Below are 23,292 nucleotides of genomic sequence, written 5' to 3'. Positions count from 1 at the left end.
CAAATGAGCTCGGCCAGCGTTCAGAGAGCAGCTGTTTATTGAAAGGTCACCCCGGGGCCGGGTGCCCGGGTTGTTTCCAGGATCCCCGGGAGAAGAAGCAGAGCAGAGCGGCCTCCCCGAGGACACGGGGCCGATCCCCGCCGCCCGAGCTGAGCGGGGCCGGAGCGGGGCTCAGGCCGGGCACTGCTGCTGGCACGAACACGCCGTGTGAGCGGACACCGAGCTCACGACATCCTCGGATTTCTGGTCCAGCCGAAGCTGCCCGTCCAAGCTGAGAGCGGAGTCTGGAGGAGAAAGGAGAGCGGGGTTGGTTTTACATCGGGGCGCTCCTGTGTCAGTGCGGATTTTCACAGAACCCCGGTGACGCAGCGTGGCGTGCACAGCTCACCAGACTCACCGGCTGGAACGCAGTGGAAGCCCACGGACACGGAAACAGACTGGGTGGCTGAGCAGCCTTTCACACAGCGAAGGACTGGCTCCACGGAGAAACATTTTTCTGCTGCCTTCTCAAATGAAAGTGGCTTCTCACTTTTGACAAGTTTGTGCTGCAGTTTACAAGCTACAAAACATGAACCCTCTTAAAGCATGCACAGAGTTTAGACAAATAGCTTTCAGTAGTTAATTTGTAGAACTGGCAAACACTAAGACCAATGGATGAACAGTGTGACACAGCTAGATGAAGTTAATCAGGTTGAAGTGAATAAATTTTTTGTCAAAGGCTCAGGCTGTGAGAAAATGAGGCACGTGGAGCACAGTTGCAAGGACAGAGATGGGACCTGGGTGGGACACTGATGTCCAAATCCGAAAAGATACATGTGAAAACCTTGGTCAGCTGACACTCAACTTTACTGAAACTGAGACAGCACTTCATTTTGGAGCAGCAGTGGCTCCCAGGCATATCCTCTCTGTACTGTGAGCAGCACCACACCTGCTTTGCCGTGGCTGAGTAGCTTAGTCCTTAAGTCTATAATCCAGCCACCCCAGAGAAGCTTGATCTAAGAAAACATTACAGAAAGGCCAACACATGCCCACAGGGTTGTGTTCCACACAAAATGTGTGGTGCACCCTAATGTAACCAACACATTAATGTTTTTATGTAGGACCTGGATGGCAAGAACAATCAGTCATTCCCAGGCTGAAGTTTTCAGACTGTGTTAATCTTCAGCCTGAGGAAATTAAACCAAGTTTTTCCCACCTCAAATGCCCTCTAAGTTTGATAGTCAGGGCTAGATATGATATTTTAAATCTAAACTAAAAGTCTGTAAATAACAGAATTAAAATAAAGAATGAAACTGCTGAAAATAACATAAAATTATTTTTGTCAACAGTCAAACTTCCTCCTTTTCATACTAAATTATCAACTTAGAGAGTTTTAAGTTGAACACACAAACTCCAGGTAACTATACAGTGCATAAGATGTTGATATAAAAGCCCAACAAAACTAGAACTTGCAGTGAACTACCAAACTCAGGAAAAACAGATTTTTTTTCTTCATTTTGTCTGTGGCCACTAATCACAAAATTAGCAAAAAATGAGATGACTGTGCTACAATTAATAGAAACCAAGTATTCATGTGATTGATTGATTGACTGATTAATTATATGAAGGCAATTACATTAATATATGTTGGGATCTTAGTACCTCCAGTACAGGGGTCTTCTGAGACAATCCAAGAGTGACCAAAACTCACAGCATCTTTAGCTAAATATCCACTGGGTGTTTGATATTCTCTTTCTATCTCAGCATCATATTTTCCACAAATGCCACATGTTTTTCCAGCCATCCAGAAAGCAACTTGAATCTTTGTGGAAATACAGAAAAGTTGCATGTAAATGCTTTTCTTCTAAAACTAAACCCACTGAAAGTAACTTAAAAATTACCTCAAGTCTGTGCCCATCATAGTATATTTTATCTATGCCATAATCTGGGGCCTTTAGTGTCAGTCCTTTCTTTTCACTGCTGAGCAGCATGCTTGCAGCTGCAACAGAAAAGAGCAATGTGATCTTTCCTAAAATGAAGTTACTGTTTTAGGATCCACCCTGAACCTTTTGTTAATTTCCTGGGGACATAGTGCACACTCTACAGAATCCCAAAAGAGATGGTGGGAAGTAAGAAGACTACTGCTCCCTGCCCTGGGAAGAGCTGAAGCCGCTCACAGGGGTGGCTGTGACAGAGGTCATCTAATGCCTATTCTGTGGGTCTCTGGAATCAGCAAAACATACTGCAGGCCTGCATTTTCGGTCTGTGCAAAGATGCACAGGACCAGCATCCCATTCTTTGCTCCTCTTTCTTGCCACCCATGAGAAAATCTTGCATGAAGGCATGTTAAAGTCTCCTAACTCTTTCTCAAATTAGTGTCCTAACTCTTTTATCTTGTGATGTGTCTGCAGGATCATGTCCTCTCCTTCATCAAAGATTAAACAAAATCTAAAGATGAGTCTCTTACCAGTATTAGATGTGTATGGAAAATCTTTTGGGGCTTGGACACCATTAATCTTCAACTGGATGAGTCCATTGGAAACATACATGTCAATCTCACTTTAAATAAAGGAAATTAGCGTAAACAAATGCTTTTCCTTTGCCCTACTCAGCTTATAATTTGCTGTTCTGGCAGAACCATCACTGCAGGATGCTCGTATCATCCTGGCATGAATCTGCCCTTTAGGGGGAAGGCTGGGGGGCCCAGGTGAGTGTGCCAGCAGGAGGGCTCCCAGTGCCCCTCCCCTGGCTGTACCCATCTCTGGGGGGCTGCTCATGGCCATGGCACAGGCAGGGAGACACCAGGCTGCGGGAGCCTTGCTGCAGAGCCACCCAATTGCTATTACCTTCACATAAATGGAAGGTGCTTTACATTTCAAAGGAAGATTGGGTTTCCTAGGGCAGTTCTCTTACAGCCTGAACAGGCTGTGTATTGTAGTATTTTCTTCAGAGCAGTGTTTGCTCTAATAGAAGAAATATGAAGCTCAAGCACATCAAAAGCACATCCATACAATTGCATGAAACAATCAGGAATGATTCAGTGATGAGGAATGTCTTTATCTACAAAAGATACAGTCTATAAAACAAGCTTCTTTGTGTTCTTCCATAAAACAGGCGCAGGGAATACTGGATTCCCTCTGTTTCTCTAACACTATGGCACAGTTAGGCACACATTTTTCAGAAATAAACAATTACTTGTAATGAAACCTTACAGATCAAAGTCTATTTATGTGCTTTGAAGAACACTCCCTGCAATGATTTTAGTATGCATAATCCCATACAATTTAGGGGTGATTGCTCCAGGCTGAAACAAAGTGTATCTTAAATGAATTTCAAATAGATTAGAATATTATGTACCAACTGAGAGATGTCCTAAGAGAGTGCCTCTAATCGGGGATAAGTAATGCCCTTTTTAGCTATGTCCACTTTTCAGCAACTCTGTGTAATGACTGTGGGTTCTAATTTGTTCTAATTATTAGCTTAGTGTAGAAGGCCAGACTAATGATTACAATTTATGTGTCTGCCTAACTACTAAGTACTGAAATGAGATGGTTAAGTTCTAACAAATTAATGAAGAATTTGTGGCATTAAAGCCTTGAGGTTGCTATGAACCTCAGATATATCTCAGAAGCACTTTTAAAAGACAAAGTCCCAAATTTCAGTGACACTCCTAGATATCTTTCCATTGACATCGGTACTTTCTGCATGAATCTAATGCTGCCCTGCCAATCTGATCTTCATTTATAGCATATTCAGCTTGGCATCTATTTTTTATTAAGTTTTCAATTACTTACTGGCTGGCAACTCTAACATTTACTGCTATAAGGTCAGCAGCCTCTTCAAGTCTTTTCACCATCACCAGGAATTTAAGCTCTGGACTACAGTCCTGCACCAAGACATGGTAGCACTTTACAGGCATTGAATAGTTAAATTCAACACCATTGAAAGTTGTGATCTTATTTTGGAAAACTGTACAATGACCTGGAAAAAAAAACAGTAAAAAGTAAGCATTTTATAATTTATATGAGACAGATATTTTATTCTAGTTTTGTAATTAAAGGAAAAAAAAATCATCTGATTCTGCATGTTCTGATGTAGAAATGAATTAATTCTGTCAGATGAAATTTTAGATTTTTAGTAATTTAAAAGTAAAACTTTTCCAGTCCCCAGGCAGCAGGACAACACCCCTGTGATTCAGGCATTGTGTGAGATAAATTGTGCTCACAGCTGGTGCAACTCTCAGTTTGTGGCATTTTGGCTTTTCTAACTTTGTTGTAATCAAAAGAATTTCACAAGGGTTGATAACAATTCACATACCATTACCACTATAGAAAGTTTACTGAAATGCAGATACCTTTATGGAGTCATAACCAGGATTAGAAATAGAAGTTGGGAAGGAAAAAATACCATACTACATTTTTGTCTTTTTCACTGTGATGGCATTTTGTGGGAAATCCTACCAGCCCTGACTAGAAACTATTTTGCAACAATTGTAGTTAATACAGATTAGTTCTGGTGTTTACCTAAGAAATACCATAGAATGGCTCAGACTAGAAGGAACTTTAAAGATCATCTAATTCCAATCCCCTTGCTATGGACAAGGACACCTTATAAATATGCATGGTATGATATTATCCCACTGATTCCATGCAAAATGTGACTCCTTATTGCAGGATTACATAAAGCTTTTCATTTTAAAACTTACCCTAAGTAAGTATAATGTGATTAGCTGTTAATACAGCATTAATAAAACAATAATCCCTTCAAACTCAAAGTGCAGGATTTGAAATTAATGAATACACTTTTGGAGCTGTTTCAGCTTCAACATAACAGTGCTAATCAAGCAGAGCACCCTAAATCAGCGGTCACTTAGATGTTCCTCTCACAGATTTCATTTTGTATTTTCATCACAAACAATTTTTGCAGTGAAGCTGAAATGGATGCATTTGGGAATGGAAGTATTTGAAAGTATTATTTGGCATGGAACTGAATGTTTAATCTTCCTAGTATGTCTCCATTTCTTTATATCTTTGCTGCTTCACAGATTTTCATAGAGATGTTTTGTTTTTATCTGACATCCAACTGATTTTTAAGCGAATAGATAAGTAAAAAAACTTACATCAAAAGTGTAAATCATGTTTACAAAATTTACAGAGTCAGTCAATGGCTGTGCAGATAGTTACTTGCTGACCTTTAAGACTTTCAATGAGTGAAAGTGTTGCTTGGGAAAAGCCCTTCCAGCCAGAGGATGGTGATGCTGAGATGGCTGTGCCCGGATGTGAAGGGACTGGCAGGGGCAGACTGATGGCTGTGTCGTAAATTGTGAGCTGAAAATCAGGCAGGAAACAAGCATGAATGGGAATGAAAATGCAAAGTACAGTATAGAGATGAGGTAGCATTTTCCTCTAATTTTCCAAGACAACTGTGCTGACTGAAATCTAAATTAACATCTGGATTTCTGTCAGAGAGAAAAAGAAATCAAGTCCTCTGTCTACAGCATGAAAGAGTTGTACAGTGTGACACATCTTCAACCAGTGGAACAGCAGTGCTAGAAATGAATTTGGATAGTCACCAATTTGCAGCTTTTTGGGTACCTGTACATCACATTTGTTCTCAGGCTGAACAGTTTGCTCACCTGAGATACACACATTCTTTCTGCCTGTACATCAAGTGCTGCTGTTTGGCTGTCTCAACAGCCTGGTTTTGCTGTCTTTTCCAGAACACAGGAACACCTGTCATCTTTCTTAAGATTTTGGGAGGAGTGGGCTTTTTCATAAGTTATTTTTTAACTTGCTGTCAATCATGATGATTATTTTCTAACCTGTTTATTTCATATGCTTGTAAGCAAATGAAATAAGCATACATGCAAAAGACAAATATGTTGTAAGATATTTTCATACTAAAACCAACTGCATGAATATAATGTCTTCTGAAGGCAGCTTCTTTATAGTTTTGTTTTTTTTTTTTTAATCAGCAGGTTAAAAACCCCTTAATAATCCATTTCCTAGGTATTGATTGCTTCAGGATAAAAGATGATGGAAATTGTTACCTCTGGCAACTTAAAGACAACATCACAGGTTCTTGGAGATGTCAAAGCCATAACCAAGGTTGCCTGGTGAGAGGGACTAAGCTGTTGCCTTTGGGAAAACCCAAGCAAATAGGCAGCTCCTGGGAGAAATGAGTAAAACCTGGGGGAAAAAAAAGGAAGTTATTAAAATGAATTGTCTTTGAAAGAAATTATTATTATTTGTTCACACTAAAATACCTCCGTAAAGTAATATGCATATGTGTTGGCATCAGGGCATGTTTTGCATCAGGGTTTGGTGATACATGATGTTTATATTGAAGGAGAGGCAGCAATTTTATTTTTTAATTGGTATAAAATTGGTACAAAAGACTCTGGATGGGAGAGTAATATGAGAAGAAAAGTGTGGCAAATTTGTTTTAACCACATTCAGACTTGAAAATAGGCATCAATTACATAAGCCACCAAATACTAACATGCTAAAAATATGCTAAATTAGTATTTCACTTTAGTAGGTCAGTCATGTAGTGGTAACTTTAGGCAAGGATCCTTTGCCCACTAAGGCTTTCAACAAGCTGATGGAAGGATCTCTATGAATGAGTTTCCAAATAAGCTTGGGACTGAAATAGAGAAATACAGAAAATGTTCCTTTATAAAATGGCTTAATCTCTGAGCAGAAAAGAAAAGGTTAGTTCTGTGGCTTTGCTCCAGTATTGTCAATTGGATGGTTTAATCTCCTCTAATAAGAGTAGATAACAGCTTTAGGTAATTCAATCTAATGTAAAAAGCTACCTTCTTCAGGAGACTTTAAATCAAATCACCTGTATGCCTTTAATGTGAAAACTTGTGTTGTAAGTGTATTTAGTTAACCGAGTTGCTGTACATGACTGTATTTTAGTAGCACTATGCAAGAAAAGAGGCCTCAATGTGTATCTATATGTTATTGCAGGCAGATGCATGGAGGGATACAATGAATGAATGCAACAGATATTTCATTAAAAAGGTGAAACACATGAATGGACCCCAGAATGTACAGTTTTCAGTTTTCTTACATTAACTGTCATAAAATATTTGTTATTTAATGTGCATAAGTTTTATGAGAAGTATTTGTATCGCCTGCTTTAGAAGCCAGAGGCAAGTGTCTGCATTAGGAAATTAAGTAAGAGACTGATTTCATCAGAGACCCACGGTCAGGCTTCTGCTCTGAGCCTCCATGAATCAGGAAGCATGACAAGAGCCATCTCCTAATTCAGGCACTTAAAATTACAAGTCTGCAATAGATTAGGTAAAATCCCATCATCCCTTGTGGTTTTCTTGCATACAAAAATGCAGTAATTATGCTTTGAGGGAATGAATACAGAGAAAGCAAACATTTGTAATCTGATTTTATGAAATCCTACTGATTGAAGGGATTTTTTTCTAGCTTGGAAATTGCAGAACTGAACCTGCAATTATTTGGAGCACTGAGATATATTTTTCAAAGACTAAAGTGAAATCTCACCATCTTGCAGTAGTTCGGATTATTGAAGGCACTTTTAGCCACTCCAGCTTCATCTGCATAGCTGGGTAAGCAGCAAATTGCCCTGTTGCAATCTGAGTAGCAATCTGGTAGTCCTGGCAATTTTTACCCCATTTAAGAGAGCCCTAGTAAAAGAAAATAAATAAATTTTTACATAAAACATAGCAAGATCATTATGTTTCATTTAAATTTGGGCCGATTGATATTTTAAACTTACTGATATTTTTCGGTAATTTATTACTGAAGCATCAGCACAGAGTTTCCATCGGCTTGGTCCTGTGATGCTTGAACCAAACATCTGTATTCTCCACCTCTTGGGCTGTGTGTCAGTGTACAGGACAAGCTGAAATCCTGTTGGCTGCTTGTTTCTGTAGATGGCACGAAGAACTGCAGCCAGTATTGGTGGCTTTCTGTCTCCCAGGAATTCAGGCTTTGGTGAGTAGAGAGGAAACAGAGACCAAAGACACAAAGAAGGCATTAGAATTACCATAGTAAAACCACTGGCATGACCAATGCAACTAAGACTATGATGGGAATTTTTTTGTAAATTTTTTTGTAGTTTCAATGCCTAATGAACAAAAGAGTGGCAGAGTCAACTCCTAAACTTTTATAGAAAGATACACAAGGAAAATATCCCTGAAACCAGCTTCTGATCCAGCAGGTCAGCACTTCTAAAGTGTTCTGGTTTTTATAGTGAATTATTTGCTGATCAAGACAAATTTCAACATATACAGCAATACATTCCGGTTTCATTCAAAAAAGTAACCTGTATTAAATGAATATTAAATTACAGTCAGTGATTATCCAACGTGCTCACCTTTATAAAATAAGAAACAGTTCAATTTCTTTCTATATACCTTTTATGCTAAATCACTGTAATTTTCCTATCTGTTACAAATATACAAAAACTGGAAATGCAAAGTAAATGTTTGGGTTTCTTGCAGATTAAGACATTCACCTGAGATATGGCTCTGGAGAAATCTTCATCACTAGCTGAGGAAGAAGAGCTGATGCTGATGTTCAGGATTTCCCCTCCTGTGTCCTGCAAAAAGAAAGAATCACCTTGAAGCAGGTGCCTACCACTGGAAGGTGTTGCAGAATCAATTTATCATATTTTCACTCCCAGAGAACTAGGATCTAATTGCAGAAAGACAGCAAGACTAGTTGTACATGCTGCATGCAGTAGATGTACCTGTTCATCCGCTGGCTTAAACAAAAGCTGGTAAACAGGTGGGTTTGCCTGTGAAAATAGATAGTATGTAAGATCCAAGGGAAAATAAAGAACTAATTTTTGAAAAATGCATTAAAAATTTCAGTTCTGAGTATGGAAAAAAAAAGGCAGAAAATTACATTTTTTAAGCATTTTATGGTGAAAAATTCTGAAATGTCAAAATTCTGATCTGAAATGCTTCAGAGAACCAGGGTTACTCTTTCTTTTGTCCACAGTCTATGAGCTCAATTTTCTGATGTACAAAAGCAGTCACTATAAGAAATATAAAGGGTCCAGCCAGAGTGAATTACCTGTTGGTTGGAATATTCCCTGTCCCCACTGCAGTGCCTGTCCCCAGAGTGGTCCTCCTGGCTGCTGCTGCTGCTGCATGCTGTGCTGCCAGCAGAGCTCCCACTGCTGCTCCTGCTGCCGCTCCTGCTGCCACGCTTCTGCCCAGACTGCCTTCTCTCATCCTTCCTGTGATGATCTCCAGGCTCTCTGCCATCAGCAGAGGAAGCAGCAGAGGAGGAGGATGAGCTGGAGAGGTGGGGTGTGCTGGGCTCTGCCCACAGGCCTGTGTGTTCAGTGTTGTACTCTCGGTTAATCCGTTTTGTGCGGCGCCGTGTCTTATTTGCAGCCTCCAAAAACAGTTGAAAGCATTATGAATTCATTGCTTGTTCTGTTACATTTCCCTGGCTGTCAGATAAGATGCTCACCACAGGCTTTCAAGGAAATAGAATTCCTCCCAGCCCAGCTCCTTGCTTTGCCATGCCAGTTTCCCACAATGGAAACCCTTGGCTTCATTATAGGAAATATTTCCCTCCCTGATGCTCAAAGTCTCTTACCATGAGCACCTCTTCAATGCCTAGAATCTTCTTCAGTTTAGCTTGAATGTCTTCGTATGGAGCTGCCTCTCCCTCTTCCTTTGATCCTGAGCTTGATACCTCAATTATTTTTGAAGCTGCTTTGGGTCCTGCTTGAACCTCCAGCTGTATTTTGTCAATGTCAGCATCTGTACGAACTAAAGGCAAAAGCATTCCAGGGTTTGCTGCTTGAGCATTATCTACAGTGACTGTCAGAAAAACTTGTTTTTATGATTTTACCTGGCTTTAAAATTATTTTGGCTTCAAATTCTTCATATAATTCATGCAGATAGGTATTTCTTAAGGAAGCTGAATTTTGTGATTTAAGGCTGAGACAAGTAGAACATCCCAAACTTTCAAATTTTTTACAGAACCTGCGTATGTGAAATCTTCTTCCTGCATTGTTGTGACGTATCTCTTCTGGACCTTTCTGGTATCCTTTGGATATCACATTAGGCATGCTGCTTTGCTGTATTAAACAAAAATAAGGCATATTAATTTTCCATAAAAAAATAAAATTGTCCCAGCTCTTAAAATAATCCCTCCAGTTAATGAAGAGAATGCTGACAGTCCTGCTTAAAGAAGGAAGCAATGCTTAGAATTAGAGATCCAGGCACTGAAAGCAATGGGGTTTCCTCCAAAATGCTCTGTGGAAGAGGACATCTCTCCTGCCCACCCTTTCTCAGGCAGTGCTTCACGAACACACTTCCAGTGAGAACCTGCAGGGCTCTTTGCAGGGGCAGTCCCTCTGCATCCCTTTCAGGCTTCTGGTCCTCCTGCTGGAAGCCAGTGCAGCCTTACCATGCCAACTTCTGAAGAGCACATGACAGAATGTGCTCCTGCAACCCACTAAGAGTTATCTCAGGATTTGTGAAGAAAAATCTATATCCTGCCCAAGAACCATATTTTTCACATTAGTCTGATTCAGGAAAAAATAATTTTAAAAAAGAGATATTGTACAGAGGATGTGAATTTCAGACACCTTCCCATGACTGTAAAGAAATAGGAAGACATGCTGTCGAAGCAGCCCTGCCTGCATGCAGTGAAGAAAGTCAGTGGTCTGTGAAGGATCATGTAATGAACCCATTGGGTTTTAGGCTTGGTGTGGGAAGTATCAGGCCCCTGTTGAATTTCACCATTCCTGTGTTTGTGATCTGGTTGGCCAGCTCCCATGTCAGGGGTGCCCAGCCCTTCAGGGGAGCTCGCTGCTCTCTGCCTGTCTGCAGTACAGGTGGCAAGAGGCCTCCTTACCTTCCAGCCACCAGGTTTTGATGATCCTTCTGTTGACTCCTGGTCAGAGATACTTGGTATTTCTCCTTTGGGGAAAATCTGGGATTTCTTTTCAGAATCTACCTCTTCCATGTTCCTTGAAATAGCATAAACTTCACTCCTGTGGAGGTGATAAATGGCACACAAATAACACCTTCTGATTTCACTCTACCCATCTTTCCTGGTGCAAAAAAGACATTACAAAGCTTTGTTTGACTGCTGAGGTATGGCAGACCTTAACAAGTAGTTGTATACTTGTTATTTTATAACAGGGAACTCAAAATCAGTAACACAGAGCAAGCAAAATGAAAAAAGCTCTCCTGTACCTCGCAGCTGCGAGCTCAACCTCTTGATGGCAGGGAAGGGTTTCAATCTTCAAATTTTTCTCTTTCATATTTATCCTGGCATCAAATTTCATTGTAGTGTTGGCACTGAACTCTGCATGATATTCAAAACCACTCTGAAAGTACTGTGTATTAATCCCCATCATTGCAATCATATGAAAATATGCTCTGAAAAATTGGAAATAAAACCAGGCATAATTATATATCAATATGCAAAAATTTAACTTTGAAATGCAAAAGTACATTTTCATGCTGTTCTTTTATTGTAAGACCCACTACAGATGGATGAAGAGATTTATCACAACCGGATAAGAAAAAAGCTAATATGCCACTGGAAAACGTGGTTTGTCTGAAAAACAAAGCTAACACGAACCTTCTGACTGCATTGTCACTGGTATTGTCATTGTCATTGCTTGAGGACAAGCTAACTCCAGAATCTCATAGCTTCAGATTCTGCCTATTTTTATAATATTATCACTCCAATTATTATCATCATTGTTACTATTATCATTATTAGTACTGTTGTTTTTGCAGATCCAGAAGCATTTCTCCTTGCTCCCTCAAATTCTTCTGGCTTATGCCAGGTGATGATGCCATTCTATGCTGAAATTGTAAAAAACTTGATACATAAGATAATGTATTTTCACATCTTAGTATCTTTAGTCATTGAACAGGTACAAATGCAAGCATTTCTTGCAGTGGCAGAATAGCACAGTATCTTGTGGGATACTATGCACGTTGCTGGATTTGCAGGGTTGTAAAGCATCGGGGGATTGTGTTACTTTCTCTAGACTAGCAGATTTGTCCAAAATCTGGGACAAGTAAGATTCCTGTATAGCTACACATAGCTATACATATCTATGTCAGATGTGACTGACATATATCTGTGTCACGACATATCTATGTCAGATATAACTATAACTATAAATATTAATGTTTGTGTGTGTATGTGAATATATATGTAATATTTACTTTGGCCTGATGTCAGCATGAATATCCGTCTTGGATTCCCACAACTGTGAGGGTTTAAAATTGTCAGATACTGGGGGTGATAACTTTACATCCACTGAAAAAGACAGACAAAAATTATATGAACAGAGAAACAATAAATTCTGGGGAAAAAATACTTTCAGTAAGCATAATAGTTAAGGCAAGAGCAGTGCTTTTACTTTTTGAAATACTTTACATGGTTATTTAAAGGTTGCTAATACCAAACCAGAGTTATACAAATATATCTCAAGTGAAATATCCTAATTACTTCTCAAACGCTTTGGAGGCAAATGGTCACTAAGGTTTCAACATTACTGGGGTATCTTTCAAGATTATAGAGGATTCAGTTTGAGCAGAGGGATTGGACCCACAGTTGTGTGTGGAACCTGCTCAGTTTGGCTTCCCACACTCACCATCAGCTGCAGCCTGGGCCACTGTGGCCCCGCACAGCCCGAGCTCCAGGGGCAGCCCAGTGACGGTGGGGACGATGTGCCTCATCTCAGCCACCAGCACTGGCAGGGTCCATCGCCCTGAAATGCCTCTCTGGACCTCCTCCACCACTTTTTTCACTACTGGCTGCCAGTCTGATGATCCAGTTAGACTCTGGAAACAGAGAAATAGGTTAGGTAAGAGGAGACACGGAAGGGAAGTTATTCAGAATTGCAGACAAAAAGTCAACAGCCTTGTCAGTACCATCATAGTCTGTTGAATGGCCTCTTTGTCAATGTCAGCAAAGGCAATCTCTTGACCAAATACTTTGATGTAAGCAGATACCAGGGGGTCTTCTGGCGGCAGTTCTTTCCATCCCAGAAACTGTGGTGTTTAGGAGACATGGGGAGAAAGGGAAGGAGCAGAAAATATCATTTAAAGTGAAGCAATGTATTAACAAAGAGTAGATCCCATCTGAAGGATGAGAACTGTGGTTCCTTAGCCAAAAACCCAATAGGCATGTTATGGGTCTGAACAAATGTGGCCTTTCTTAATTGCATAGCTGATTTCAGAAAGAGTTTCCCCATGTAAGGATGAGGTAAGGGCAAGGTAATTTCTGCTGCTGTAAGTAGTAGGTGACACCCAAGGAGTCATGAAGGAAAAACCTTATTCAATTATAATTTCAAAATAGAAGAACAACCACTTAGTGTGTTCTAACATACACTTTAAAACATTTTGGCTCTCAGCAGCAGCCTCATCTTTTGTTCTATACATTAAGAGCTAACACATGTTGAGCGAAAAGGTGGCATCTGTTGAGAGAGTAAGTACAATGTAAGTGCAGCTTTCCATGACTGGGCAGGATGACGGACTCCTTTCTTCCAGAAACATCAAAGGGATGGCTCAGTGGGTGAGTGATGCAACCCTGGTGCTGTGAGGAGCTGTCTGATGCAGACAGGTCAGAAAGGTGCCCAGACATACCGATTTACCCAGCTCCTTCAGGGTCTTGTACGTGTCATAGTCAGCAAAGGGAATGTTCTGCTTCCTCAGGAGCTTGGTGAGGCCTTGTGACCGGAAAGCCACCTGTAGGAAAGAGTCAGGCAGCACAGCCCCAGTACAAGAGAGCTCAGGAAAACTCATGTGCCTGGGATTAACTCACTGAGGCCACATGAAATACTTGTTTCATTAAGCCATTGCATTATAAGGACATGTGTACCTGGTGGGTGGCTGCAGGCTATGGCTGCAGATGCTGAGGACGTGCTGAGCCAGCCAGCCTTAAATTAGTCAGCAGGGATAATTTTAGGGTAGGGCAGAACTCAGCCCAGGCTACAAAGCTTGCTCAAGAAGCTGTGTGAATTCCTGCATGCTGTTACATGAAGCTTTGTGCTGCCCTGGCTGTGCTGCTGGCTGAAATTTAATTTCCCTGTACTTATGCAAAATACCCTGGATCCCATGTGACTTTAGGTGGGCAGATGGATGTTCTGCTGCATAAGCTTTCCTCCACTCCTAGACTTACATGCCTATACTGGATGTGTTCATTGATGAATGTGTGTGTCAAGAAGCCCAAATAAAAGAAGTAAAATCATAATCATTATCTAAATTTTCCCTTCCACGTCCGTCCTCACAGCCAGAACTGGAGTTAAACACTACATCACAGTCCAAAAGCTGGCTGCCTTAATGCAATACTTACCTCGATAATATCCATTGCAGTGTTTGCATAATAGCCTCTTACTTTTGTGATTATGTCAGATGGAAACATGGTGCTGGGACTGTTCATTAGATAGACCCTCCAAATGGCACCAGCCTGATACTGAACTGTTACAGGAATAAAGCACAGCAGAAATTAGGGTCTCCAAGGTTCTGGTGCACATAAGCCACCTCAGCTATGTGCTGGGGGATCAAGATCACAAGGGGCTCTGTCAGGGTTCAGTCCCATAGGTCCTCAAGCTTGCAACCTCAAGAGGAGGACTTTATTCTAGGGCAGAGTCAACACAACCCCAGGGACTGAAAAAGGAGGCCTAAATCCGTGTGCAAGCACCACTTTCCCCAGCAGATACCAGAGATTTGGATTTGGAAGAGTCACAGGAAATTTTGCATGTTAGGAAGTTCTTCTGCTTTTTCTATTTCAAGAGTGCACTAAATTCACAGTTTATCATTGGATTTTGGATGAAAATCACAGAACACAATAGAGGCATTTGGCTACCTAAGCTGAGGAAGTGCACAGGGCAGCTGGTACTCACAGGAATAGTCACTGATCTGAATGACCTTGCTGTAGCGATAGCTCAGCCTGTCAAGCCTGGGGCCCAGGAGTTTAATGGCAACGTTGCAGGCAGCAGATCTGAGTAAGAGAATTAAAATCATATGAAGAGAGTCGACTGTGACCAAATTCTTAGAAAACTGCATGGAAAAAAAAAATCTCAGTTTTCTACTAAAAATATACTTCTTCCTCTACTTACAGTTTATGGAGCTGTGGGATCCTGCCTGCTGCCAAAGCCTTCATGTGTGAATATGCAAAACTGGCTACTTGCAGGCTGGGCTCTGTCAGCAGCGAGGTGGCCAGAGCTGTTACTGTTGGAAGAGCAGGCTTGGTTTCGAAGAGAACGACACAAGCCACCATTCGGACATTGGGAGCAAGCGTGCTGTCCATAAACACCTGCAGGGTGAGCTCCCTTACCTACAGGGGGGAGAGAGAACCTCTGAGAAGCCCATAACTTCCTGTGAGCAGTGCTTCCAGAACAGTGCATATGTGCTCTGCAGAGGATGGAGAACAGAACCCTAAACAAGAGATGTGGGCACGGCAGCTGTCACCAAAAGTGAAGATATTGCTGGGTGCACAGTGAGCAGGGCTGGGAGAAACAGCCATTAGGATGAGCATTACAGGGACTAAAGCACTCTTTCCCAGGATATCAGCAAGGATGGGATGATGTCAGGAGTTTACAGCATGGGCAGGAGGAAGACCAGTAACTGAGAAGCCCGTCCAGAGTTGCTAACGTTACCTGATGGCTTGGTTATTCCTGAATCACTAAGCAAACCCAATCCATACCCTTTAAGATGTTTGTTTAAATAATAATTGCAGTTACTTTTGCAGGGTCTTTTCTTGCAATTTTCCTTAAAGCCAAAACAGCATCAACATGAATTCTGTTTGGTAATGAAGCTGCAGCTGCAGAAAACGTTGGCAAAAACTTCAGGATGCGTTTGATACTGGCTGGCTCTCCTGCATTGCCCATGGCTTTCAGGGCCAAGGACATGTCTTTGGCATCACCTCTGCTGGTGGCTTCAGTAGCAAGGTCATGGAGTGGCTGAAAATGAAGCAGACACTGTTAACCTCACCAGGTAATGGTCAATGATCTTGTAGTAGTGCATAAAATGTGCTTTCCATAGCAAGCAGAACAATTACTGCTGCAAATCCCAGAACTGAGCTCTTCAGGCTTTTCTCCCAGGAAAATCCCATCCTTTTCAGGACGCTAAACATGGACCATACAAATAAACTTGGTTTTCTCCTTGCACGGTGTTGTAGTTGATTTTGAATTGTGCCTGAGCCTGAGTGTAGGAGACAATCCCAGGTGGGTGCCTGCACCAAAGAGCCTTTTGCAAGTCCAAAGGCAGTGCTGAGCTCATGCCAAGCTCAGTTGTTCCCAGGGCCACCTCTGCCAGCCCTGCCAAATTGCACTTGCATTTTTCACTTCTACAATAATTTCAAGTTTACTTGAACAGTTCTGCTGTTCTGAGAAGCAGAATTACAATTCTGGTGGCGTGGCTTTATTTCACTTTATTTTGGAAGACTGAAACACATGTCAAACACAGCAAGGCCTTCTCAGTGCTGTGATCCTGCTGAACAAGGAGCTGGGACTGCACGGTCCAAGAACAATGTCCTGAATATTTCTGCAATTGTGTAGCAGGGCTTCCTTGGAAGCCCTAACCTATGACATACCTAGAGCTTTGCTTATATTCACACTTCACTGTCTTTTTAAGTATATTCTACCTAATGTCAAAGTGGAATCATAGAATCATGATTATTTTGCTTTAATCCGAGTTTTGTCACAACTTAACTCAGTTTCAGGCTGGTTACAGGATCCATTATCACAATGGGCTTCTAGTATTACATTTGAAATTCTGAACTATTCCAGCCTGTTCTCTCAAAGGCATCAGCTCAGTGTTTCATTCTGCCTTTGCATTGCTGAGTGAGGCATGCAAATAGTGAGTTACCTAATTGTCAGCATTGTGAGAGCTAAATTAAAGGCACTTTTAAAAATTTTTCACCTTTTATGAGTAAGAAATGAGAGTCACATACCTGAAGAAGTTCATTTGGACACAGTAAAGCGTGAGCACAGTATTTATTCACCATGCTACCATATCCTAGGTAGACAATTATCCTATGCATCAGTACTTTCTGGATTTGGGGACAGGTCAAAAAACTCTGCAGAAGGGAGAAGTATCATTTTTTACTGTTTCTAGTAATTAGAGCTGTATTTATCAATAAATGGATGTGAGAAATAGATAAAATTGATTTGTGCTGTTTCTAAATAATTTCAGGAATTAAATTGAATGCTAGACATTCAGCTACAAGAAAATTAAGTAGATTTGCCCCAGTTATGCTGTATGCTCTTTAGATACTGATTACATATTATTTTCTTGAGTTTGTCTTTTTTCTTTTTAACTTCTGATTTGGCAAAAAGAATCAACAGTAGTTTTTTTATAGTTTGTGGTGTTTAATATAAAATATAAGTACAAACTTTTGGAAACAAGTGTTTGGGAACATTTTCTGAAGCATTTCCCATTTTTGTTACTACATTGCATTTTATAAGTTTAGATGGAAATGTGTTGTATCTTTCACTTATAATCCTATGAATTGACCTTTAAAAAGGAGTGAGAGGGAAAACAAAAGGACGAATGATCTGTACTCACTGAGGCAATTTCCAGGGTCTTTATGTTTGGCGTAACAAAATGGAAGGCGAGAGGGAGAGTCACTGCTTCTTCCCAGATGTTCAGCTTCTTGTCATGGATTTTTTGCTTCAGGAATCTGAATGTGTCAGTGGCTCCAGCAGCACAGATGGCACTCAGGAACCAGGGCCTGCCAGGGAAAGGAGCACTCATCACCTCACTGCCCAGTGTGCCTCTGGTCAGAATCCCGGGCTGAAGGCCATAGTTACCTGTAGGGGAGTTCCTTGACAAACTGCAGCCACAAAGACTCGATTTGATCAAGGGTTGCTACACGAAAAAGCTGTATCACTTGTAAGAACTTGGCTATAGCTTCTTTGGTGGCTCCTTTCTCATTATTCTCAACTAATTGCCGCAGCGTCTCTGTTAGCTGGGGGAAAAACAGACAGCTGGAAATATTCATGTCTAAAGTAATTATGTGATGACCTGTTAATCTTATAAATAGTGAAAGTGGATGAAAGTAAGCCTCTAATACCTGTAAATCTGGATTTTTTATCCTTAATAGAGGAATTGGCATCTGGAGTAGCTCTCCTGAGAAATGGTAACGAAGACTCCCCTGTTTATGCAGCTGAACTGTTGGTTCACTGAGAGGAGGCCTTTTAGTGCCGACCAGGGATAGCTCTTGTCTTCAAGGGAAAGAGGGAAATGCATCAGTAGACAGCAAGCACACTGTGCATGAAGGGCTTGCACAGCGTTGGAGCAGACTGAGGGCTACCCAGCAGGACTGCAAATGGAGGGGCACTTCCCTGTTCATCCATAGCTCAGGATTATCTGGAAAAGCCATAGACTGCAAAAGCTTTTGTGAGAGCTTGTTAAAGTCTCTGAGAGGTTGGACAGATGTTTTGGGTGGCCTAAACAGTAGAGCACAGGCCAGCTGAAACACCCCGGGCATCCTGGGCTGGGCATCCCAGGAGCTGTACAGTGTTTTGGCCCTTGGCAGCCACAGGCCAGACACTTCTTGTTCTCTCACAAATCAACAGCAAATATATAATCAGTTTTAAGCATCTCCTCCTGGCTGTGATAATGTAAGGACACGCACAGTGCCTACCTCACCTCCACGACTGCTGCCCCGTTGGGTTCATTGAAAGGAGAGATCTGGTACACCTGGTCCGACATAGCGGACGTCAACGATGCCCCGCTGTCGTCATACCTGATCTTGTAGGTGGATGTCACCGTGCCCTTAATGTTTCTGGCTTTCTAGAAGTGCAAAGAGACCACTCAGAAATAGGAGTGGGCTGGTGAGCCCAGAGGAGCCAAAGCCCCACGAGCAGCAGTGCAGGGGTGGCTCCTGCCCTCGTACCAGGGCGCAGGTGGGGCAGGGCCGCACGTAGGCCATCCCCAGGTTCCTCACTGCTTTGTCCTGGCAGTCTGTCAGGTCCTTGCTTTTGGAAACTGTGGCACGTTTATTCGTGCTGTCGTCCTGGATAACGTATCTGGTTTGACAGATGCCTTCAATCCCAGCCTGCAAGTGTGGGTTAAACACAGTGAATGCCCACTTGAAACAGCAATAAAAAGGTCAAAGAAAATGGTCTGGGAAGTATAACTTACTCTTTAATTTGAAATTAGACTAAAAGTAAAATCAGAATGGAAAAAACAAACCTCCTGTAGCTCATACACATTTTGTGTCTTTTTGATGGTTATCTGCAGCATGTTCAGAACCCCTCTCGCTAGGTTAGTGCACAGAACAGGACAGTCCTCAGGGGCAAAAATACTCCCAACCCTTCCTTCAGTGTATTCAAACTTAAAGGGCTGGCTGAGACAGGCAGCAATGGTTTCTGAGAGCCTCGAAGACGGAGTGAAGGAGTCAGTGGGCCAGAAGCCATTGTGTTCCTCCAGCTTTGGAGATCGAATCTGTGAACAAAAATAGGAGAACAACCATATTTTTCACCATCAGATTGAAATAGTCTATCATACAGAAACTGGACACTCCTCTTCCATGGCAAGACAAAAGTCACTTGTCTAACATTGCAGGAAACAATTTCCAGTTTGGACTCCTGTGCTCAGCCTAGGAAATGCAAACTTCCATGAAGGATTTCTGCCAGAAAAATAAGATTATGTGAGCAGAATTCAAAAGTTCAGCAAGTCTGATTAAGTTTGTAGACTGAGTGAAACACCAGCTACCAACAATCAGTACAAGCAGGATACTCACTCCTTTCCCACAGATGACAAGTGACATCTCCCTTCAGTCTGCAAGGCAGCCAAGCCATTACTGCCCAAGCTGCCTGCCTGAGCACACAGGGACTGTTCTGGCTGCTGCTCCAGGTCCAGCACGTCCCCGAGCACCAAAGGCACAGCAGAGCTGATGAGGGAGCAGAGCTCACACCTTTGGAAGTGGCTGACACCCCTTGAGCTCCTCTGGCTGTAAAGCCTGTGCTCAAGTCCTTGACTGCTACCTAGTGGAAGTGTGTGCCTGCAAGCACAGACCCATCCAGTCCCTCACACACACACCTCCCACCCTCGTGCATTAAAGTACATGTTCCTGCATAGGGAAAAGGTGTGGGCTCAGTGCTCTGTTTTATTTTAGGCATTTATAATCGATACTGTAAGGGTGGCTTGCCTCTTGTCACATTTTCTCAAATTAAATCCTACTCAAGGCTCCTGTCTCAACTCCAGTGAGGTTACACAGAGCCTGCAACGGCAGCCCTGTGCAAAGTTTGACAATAGGTATTCCTTCACTGTTTCACTTACATATGTGCAGGATTACAGACTGAGAAAACTCCTAGGTGAGTGCTAAGGGCAGCTCCCACAGCTTTTTCTCCATGTGCTGTCTTCTCAGTCCCTAGTCTGTGGTCTTTTGTGCCATGCCAGTATTTTAAACTGTTTGGTTTAATCTTTTTGATGAGTAACAATATCAAAAGGGGGATAATGGAGACAGTTGGGTCTTTCTCATGTGATATCTGAATTCCAGTGCTGAGCTTTTTTAGGCAATGGACCAGGTTAAAAAACATGGACATTTCATTCTAGAATGCTCATGTTCATACCCAATCTTAGTGTTGCCTTAGTAAAATCATGTTAGGACATTTGTTTAAAGAGCTGCCAACCATATTTTGTATGGAGGTGAACCTGAGGCAGCTTTAGCCAGGGGGCCCAGACCCTGATGGCAGCAGAGAGAAGCAGCTCCAGCTCCTTCCTGCAAAGGAGGAGGCTGTGAGCAAGCCTGTGGTGCTCTCTGTAGGTCCCTGCCAGTGACCAAAGCATTCTGGATGAGCTGCAGACCCTTCAGCAGTGCCCCCAGCTCTCCCCACCATAACCTGGTGTGCAGGGTGCAGAGCTCAGTGCCCATGTCCACACCTCTGTCCCTGCTGGGGAATCTTCACTGCCTCAGGGAAACTGCTGGGGCCTGGAGGCCCATCTCAGCAGTGGGTAGGGCCCACAGCTTTTGTGAGAGTTCTACATATTTTTGTCACTTGTTCTGCCAGCCTGGAGGAGTGAAGGAAGCATCTTTAGCTGCATGATCTCAGTGGGAGGGTGGGAGGGCTTCCATGGCCATGGTGATTTACCTGCAGAAGGTGCTCACTGAGGGACACGCGGCTGATCTCCACCTTGCTGGCCAGCCTCAGCCCTGCCGTGGCCATGCTCCTGTCAGGGAACCCATGCATAATGATGCTCTCATAGCTGTACAGGTAGGTCTTGCCCATGTGAAAAACAGGCTCTGTCAGGGAAAAAATATAAGACAAACACTTCCATGACTGTTGTGATGTTACTTGAACAGCCCAGCAAAGAAAGATGAAGCTGCCACTGCCACAAAGCAGGGGTGAGCAGCGGGCAAGGCAAGGCTATGAGGGAAGGCAGCGAGGGAGCTGCTGCATGGCAGGGAGCCACTTACCAAGGTCCTGCTTCTGGCCCTCTGTGAGGAAGGAAAGAGAAGTGTTAATGAAAAAAAAACTTTTCTGTAGATCCTTTAATGCATTATTCATTAAGTCAGCGTGCTAATGGTTGGCAAACCACCAGAAATGGGGCTCACCCCACACCCCCAGGACACCAAGCCCATACCAGCCCTGCTCACTAGCTGCTGCTTGCTTGGCTTTTCTCTGCTGCTGAGCTTAGCACAGAAATCTAACAGTTTACAGCTGAAGCTGTTTAAGGGCTTCAGCAAATGAAGTTGTAAATATCCCTGAAAAGCCCCAAGGAGATGCAATTTGCTCAGGATCACAGTGGCTGTCACAGCTCGGCAGTGATGGTAAAGCTTCTACTTACCCACGAGGGCCAGCACCAGGGCCAGGATGAGTCCCTTCATGCTAAAAGTGACTGAAGCACACAGGGGAAACCTGTGGCTTTTATAGAAGAATTATTAACAGGCACAGTGAATTTTGTTGAATTATCAACTTCTTATCAACCACCCAACAAACCCTTTGAGGGAGAGGGGGTTGGGGTCAGGGAAATGGATATTTTTGCTGAACCAAAACCATCACAAGTTCTGTTGTTCTCACTTCACCAACTGAATGTCTTGAAAGTACCTTTAGAAACAACTACCTAGAAGTATTAAAACATAGTTAAAGCCAAAATTTTTATTATGTAAACAAAACTACTAATTATCCTTACTCCCTGAGAGCACCTGGTGCTATTGCAGTCTGTGCTGACTCTGTCTGGGTTGTCCTGACCTGACCATAAGACACACAGCTTATCTAAGTGATAGTGCCCCAGCAGGATTGTGCAAACCCTGGCCAGCTCTCCTGTGACACCGTGCCCACCCCTGCCCTGCTGTGGGTGGGACAGGCTGTCAGCACAGAGCTGCTCTCTGGGGCAGGGACTTCACCCAGTGACACAAACCTGCTGTCATTGTCACGAGGGCCATGGCTAAATGCTGCTGATGTCCACGCTTCCCTCTCCTGCCTTCTCTTCCAGGGCTGATGTGCCAGCCCTTCCACTGGTGTGTTTAGGCACAGAGAGGTGTTGGTGGGGGCTGCCTGGCAAGGGGGACAGAGAGAGGCTGACAGGTGTTACAGATCAGACCTCTTGGCTTAACAAAGGTGGACAACGTGCAGGCCACCCAAACTCTTCACATCCCACAACAAGAGAACATCTTCAGCCCATGGTGGAGCCCCCTTCTCTCATCAGAAGGCATTTTCCCTGTGTAGGGAAACCCACAGATCTCTCAGGCTGCTCTGGGCTCCAGGTTTGGCTCTGTTCCCAAGCCCACCAGTTCCCTGCAGTCAGGTCATGGAGTGCTCCATCAGGAATCAGCACAGGGAGGGCTGAGGCAGCCCAGGGCTGGGGGGTTCACCTTGGCACCGTGTGGCCACTGTTTCCCCACCACCCTTCTCCTCTCTGGGTGGGAACAAAGCCGCTGCAGCCCACCTCTCTGTGGGGAGGGACTGGATTCATTTTCTCATCCACAGACCAGCGGCTCCTCTCCAAGACAGCTTAGTTTTTGTAATGTTCTTTAGCTAATGGGGTTTTATAATTAGCCTTTGGGACATAATTTATAATGTCTGACAAACAGTGGATTTTTTTCCTAGATCAAAGACCACATCTGCAGGGAAAAAAAAAACAAAGAAATTTGAAGCATGACAAATCCCTCACCGTGTTTTTACTGACTCTGTATTCAGGTCCTGTTTTTTTTAACCCCTTCCCTTGTAAAACTGGTAGCACATGATAGAAAGCCAAGCTATCCACTGGAGAGTTTTGTCATGTCTTTGGAGATTTGGTAAATGTACTTAAGGGTTTGAGTATACAGCTACTGGCCACTGGTACTCAAGGCTCAAAAGCCATTATGGCATAGCTATAGC

The 23,292-nt window shown here is 42.8% G+C and overlaps 1 protein-coding gene across 1 annotated transcript; it reads right to left on the bottom strand.

Moving 5' to 3' along the window:
• Positions 1 to 171: 171 nt before the first annotated feature.
• Positions 172 to 21,806, bottom strand: LOC132076930 (vitellogenin-2-like). Its single transcript, XM_059478351.1, has 35 exons — positions 21,761 to 21,806; positions 21,390 to 21,410; positions 21,064 to 21,215; positions 19,163 to 19,414; positions 18,864 to 19,025; positions 18,612 to 18,760; positions 18,039 to 18,189; positions 17,776 to 17,933; positions 17,531 to 17,696; positions 16,917 to 17,042; positions 15,706 to 15,924; positions 15,082 to 15,299; positions 14,866 to 14,963; positions 14,316 to 14,440; positions 13,607 to 13,708; positions 12,893 to 13,012; positions 12,613 to 12,802; positions 12,182 to 12,275; positions 11,192 to 11,377; positions 10,848 to 10,986; positions 9,837 to 10,065; positions 9,579 to 9,754; positions 9,045 to 9,371; positions 8,716 to 8,763; positions 8,482 to 8,565; positions 7,741 to 7,953; positions 7,506 to 7,648; positions 6,029 to 6,167; positions 5,171 to 5,306; positions 3,774 to 3,960; positions 2,447 to 2,538; positions 1,881 to 1,978; positions 1,642 to 1,801; positions 398 to 559; positions 172 to 284 (listed from the first exon to the last, which is right to left on the bottom strand). The coding sequence occupies exons 1-35, from the start codon at positions 21,798 to 21,800 to the stop codon at positions 172 to 174; spliced, it is 5,175 nt and encodes a 1,724-aa protein (XP_059334334.1). The 5' UTR covers positions 21,801 to 21,806.
• Positions 21,807 to 23,292: the final 1,486 nt, after the last annotated feature.

The sequence above is a fragment of the Ammospiza nelsoni genome, chromosome 9 (genome assembly GCF_027579445.1).
Source record: "Ammospiza nelsoni isolate bAmmNel1 chromosome 9, bAmmNel1.pri, whole genome shotgun sequence".
In the NCBI taxonomy this organism is placed as follows: domain Eukaryota; kingdom Metazoa; phylum Chordata; class Aves; order Passeriformes; family Passerellidae; genus Ammospiza; species Ammospiza nelsoni.
The sequence above is the reverse complement of the archived record's forward strand: the minus strand, read 5'-3'. Positions and strand labels throughout refer to the sequence as shown.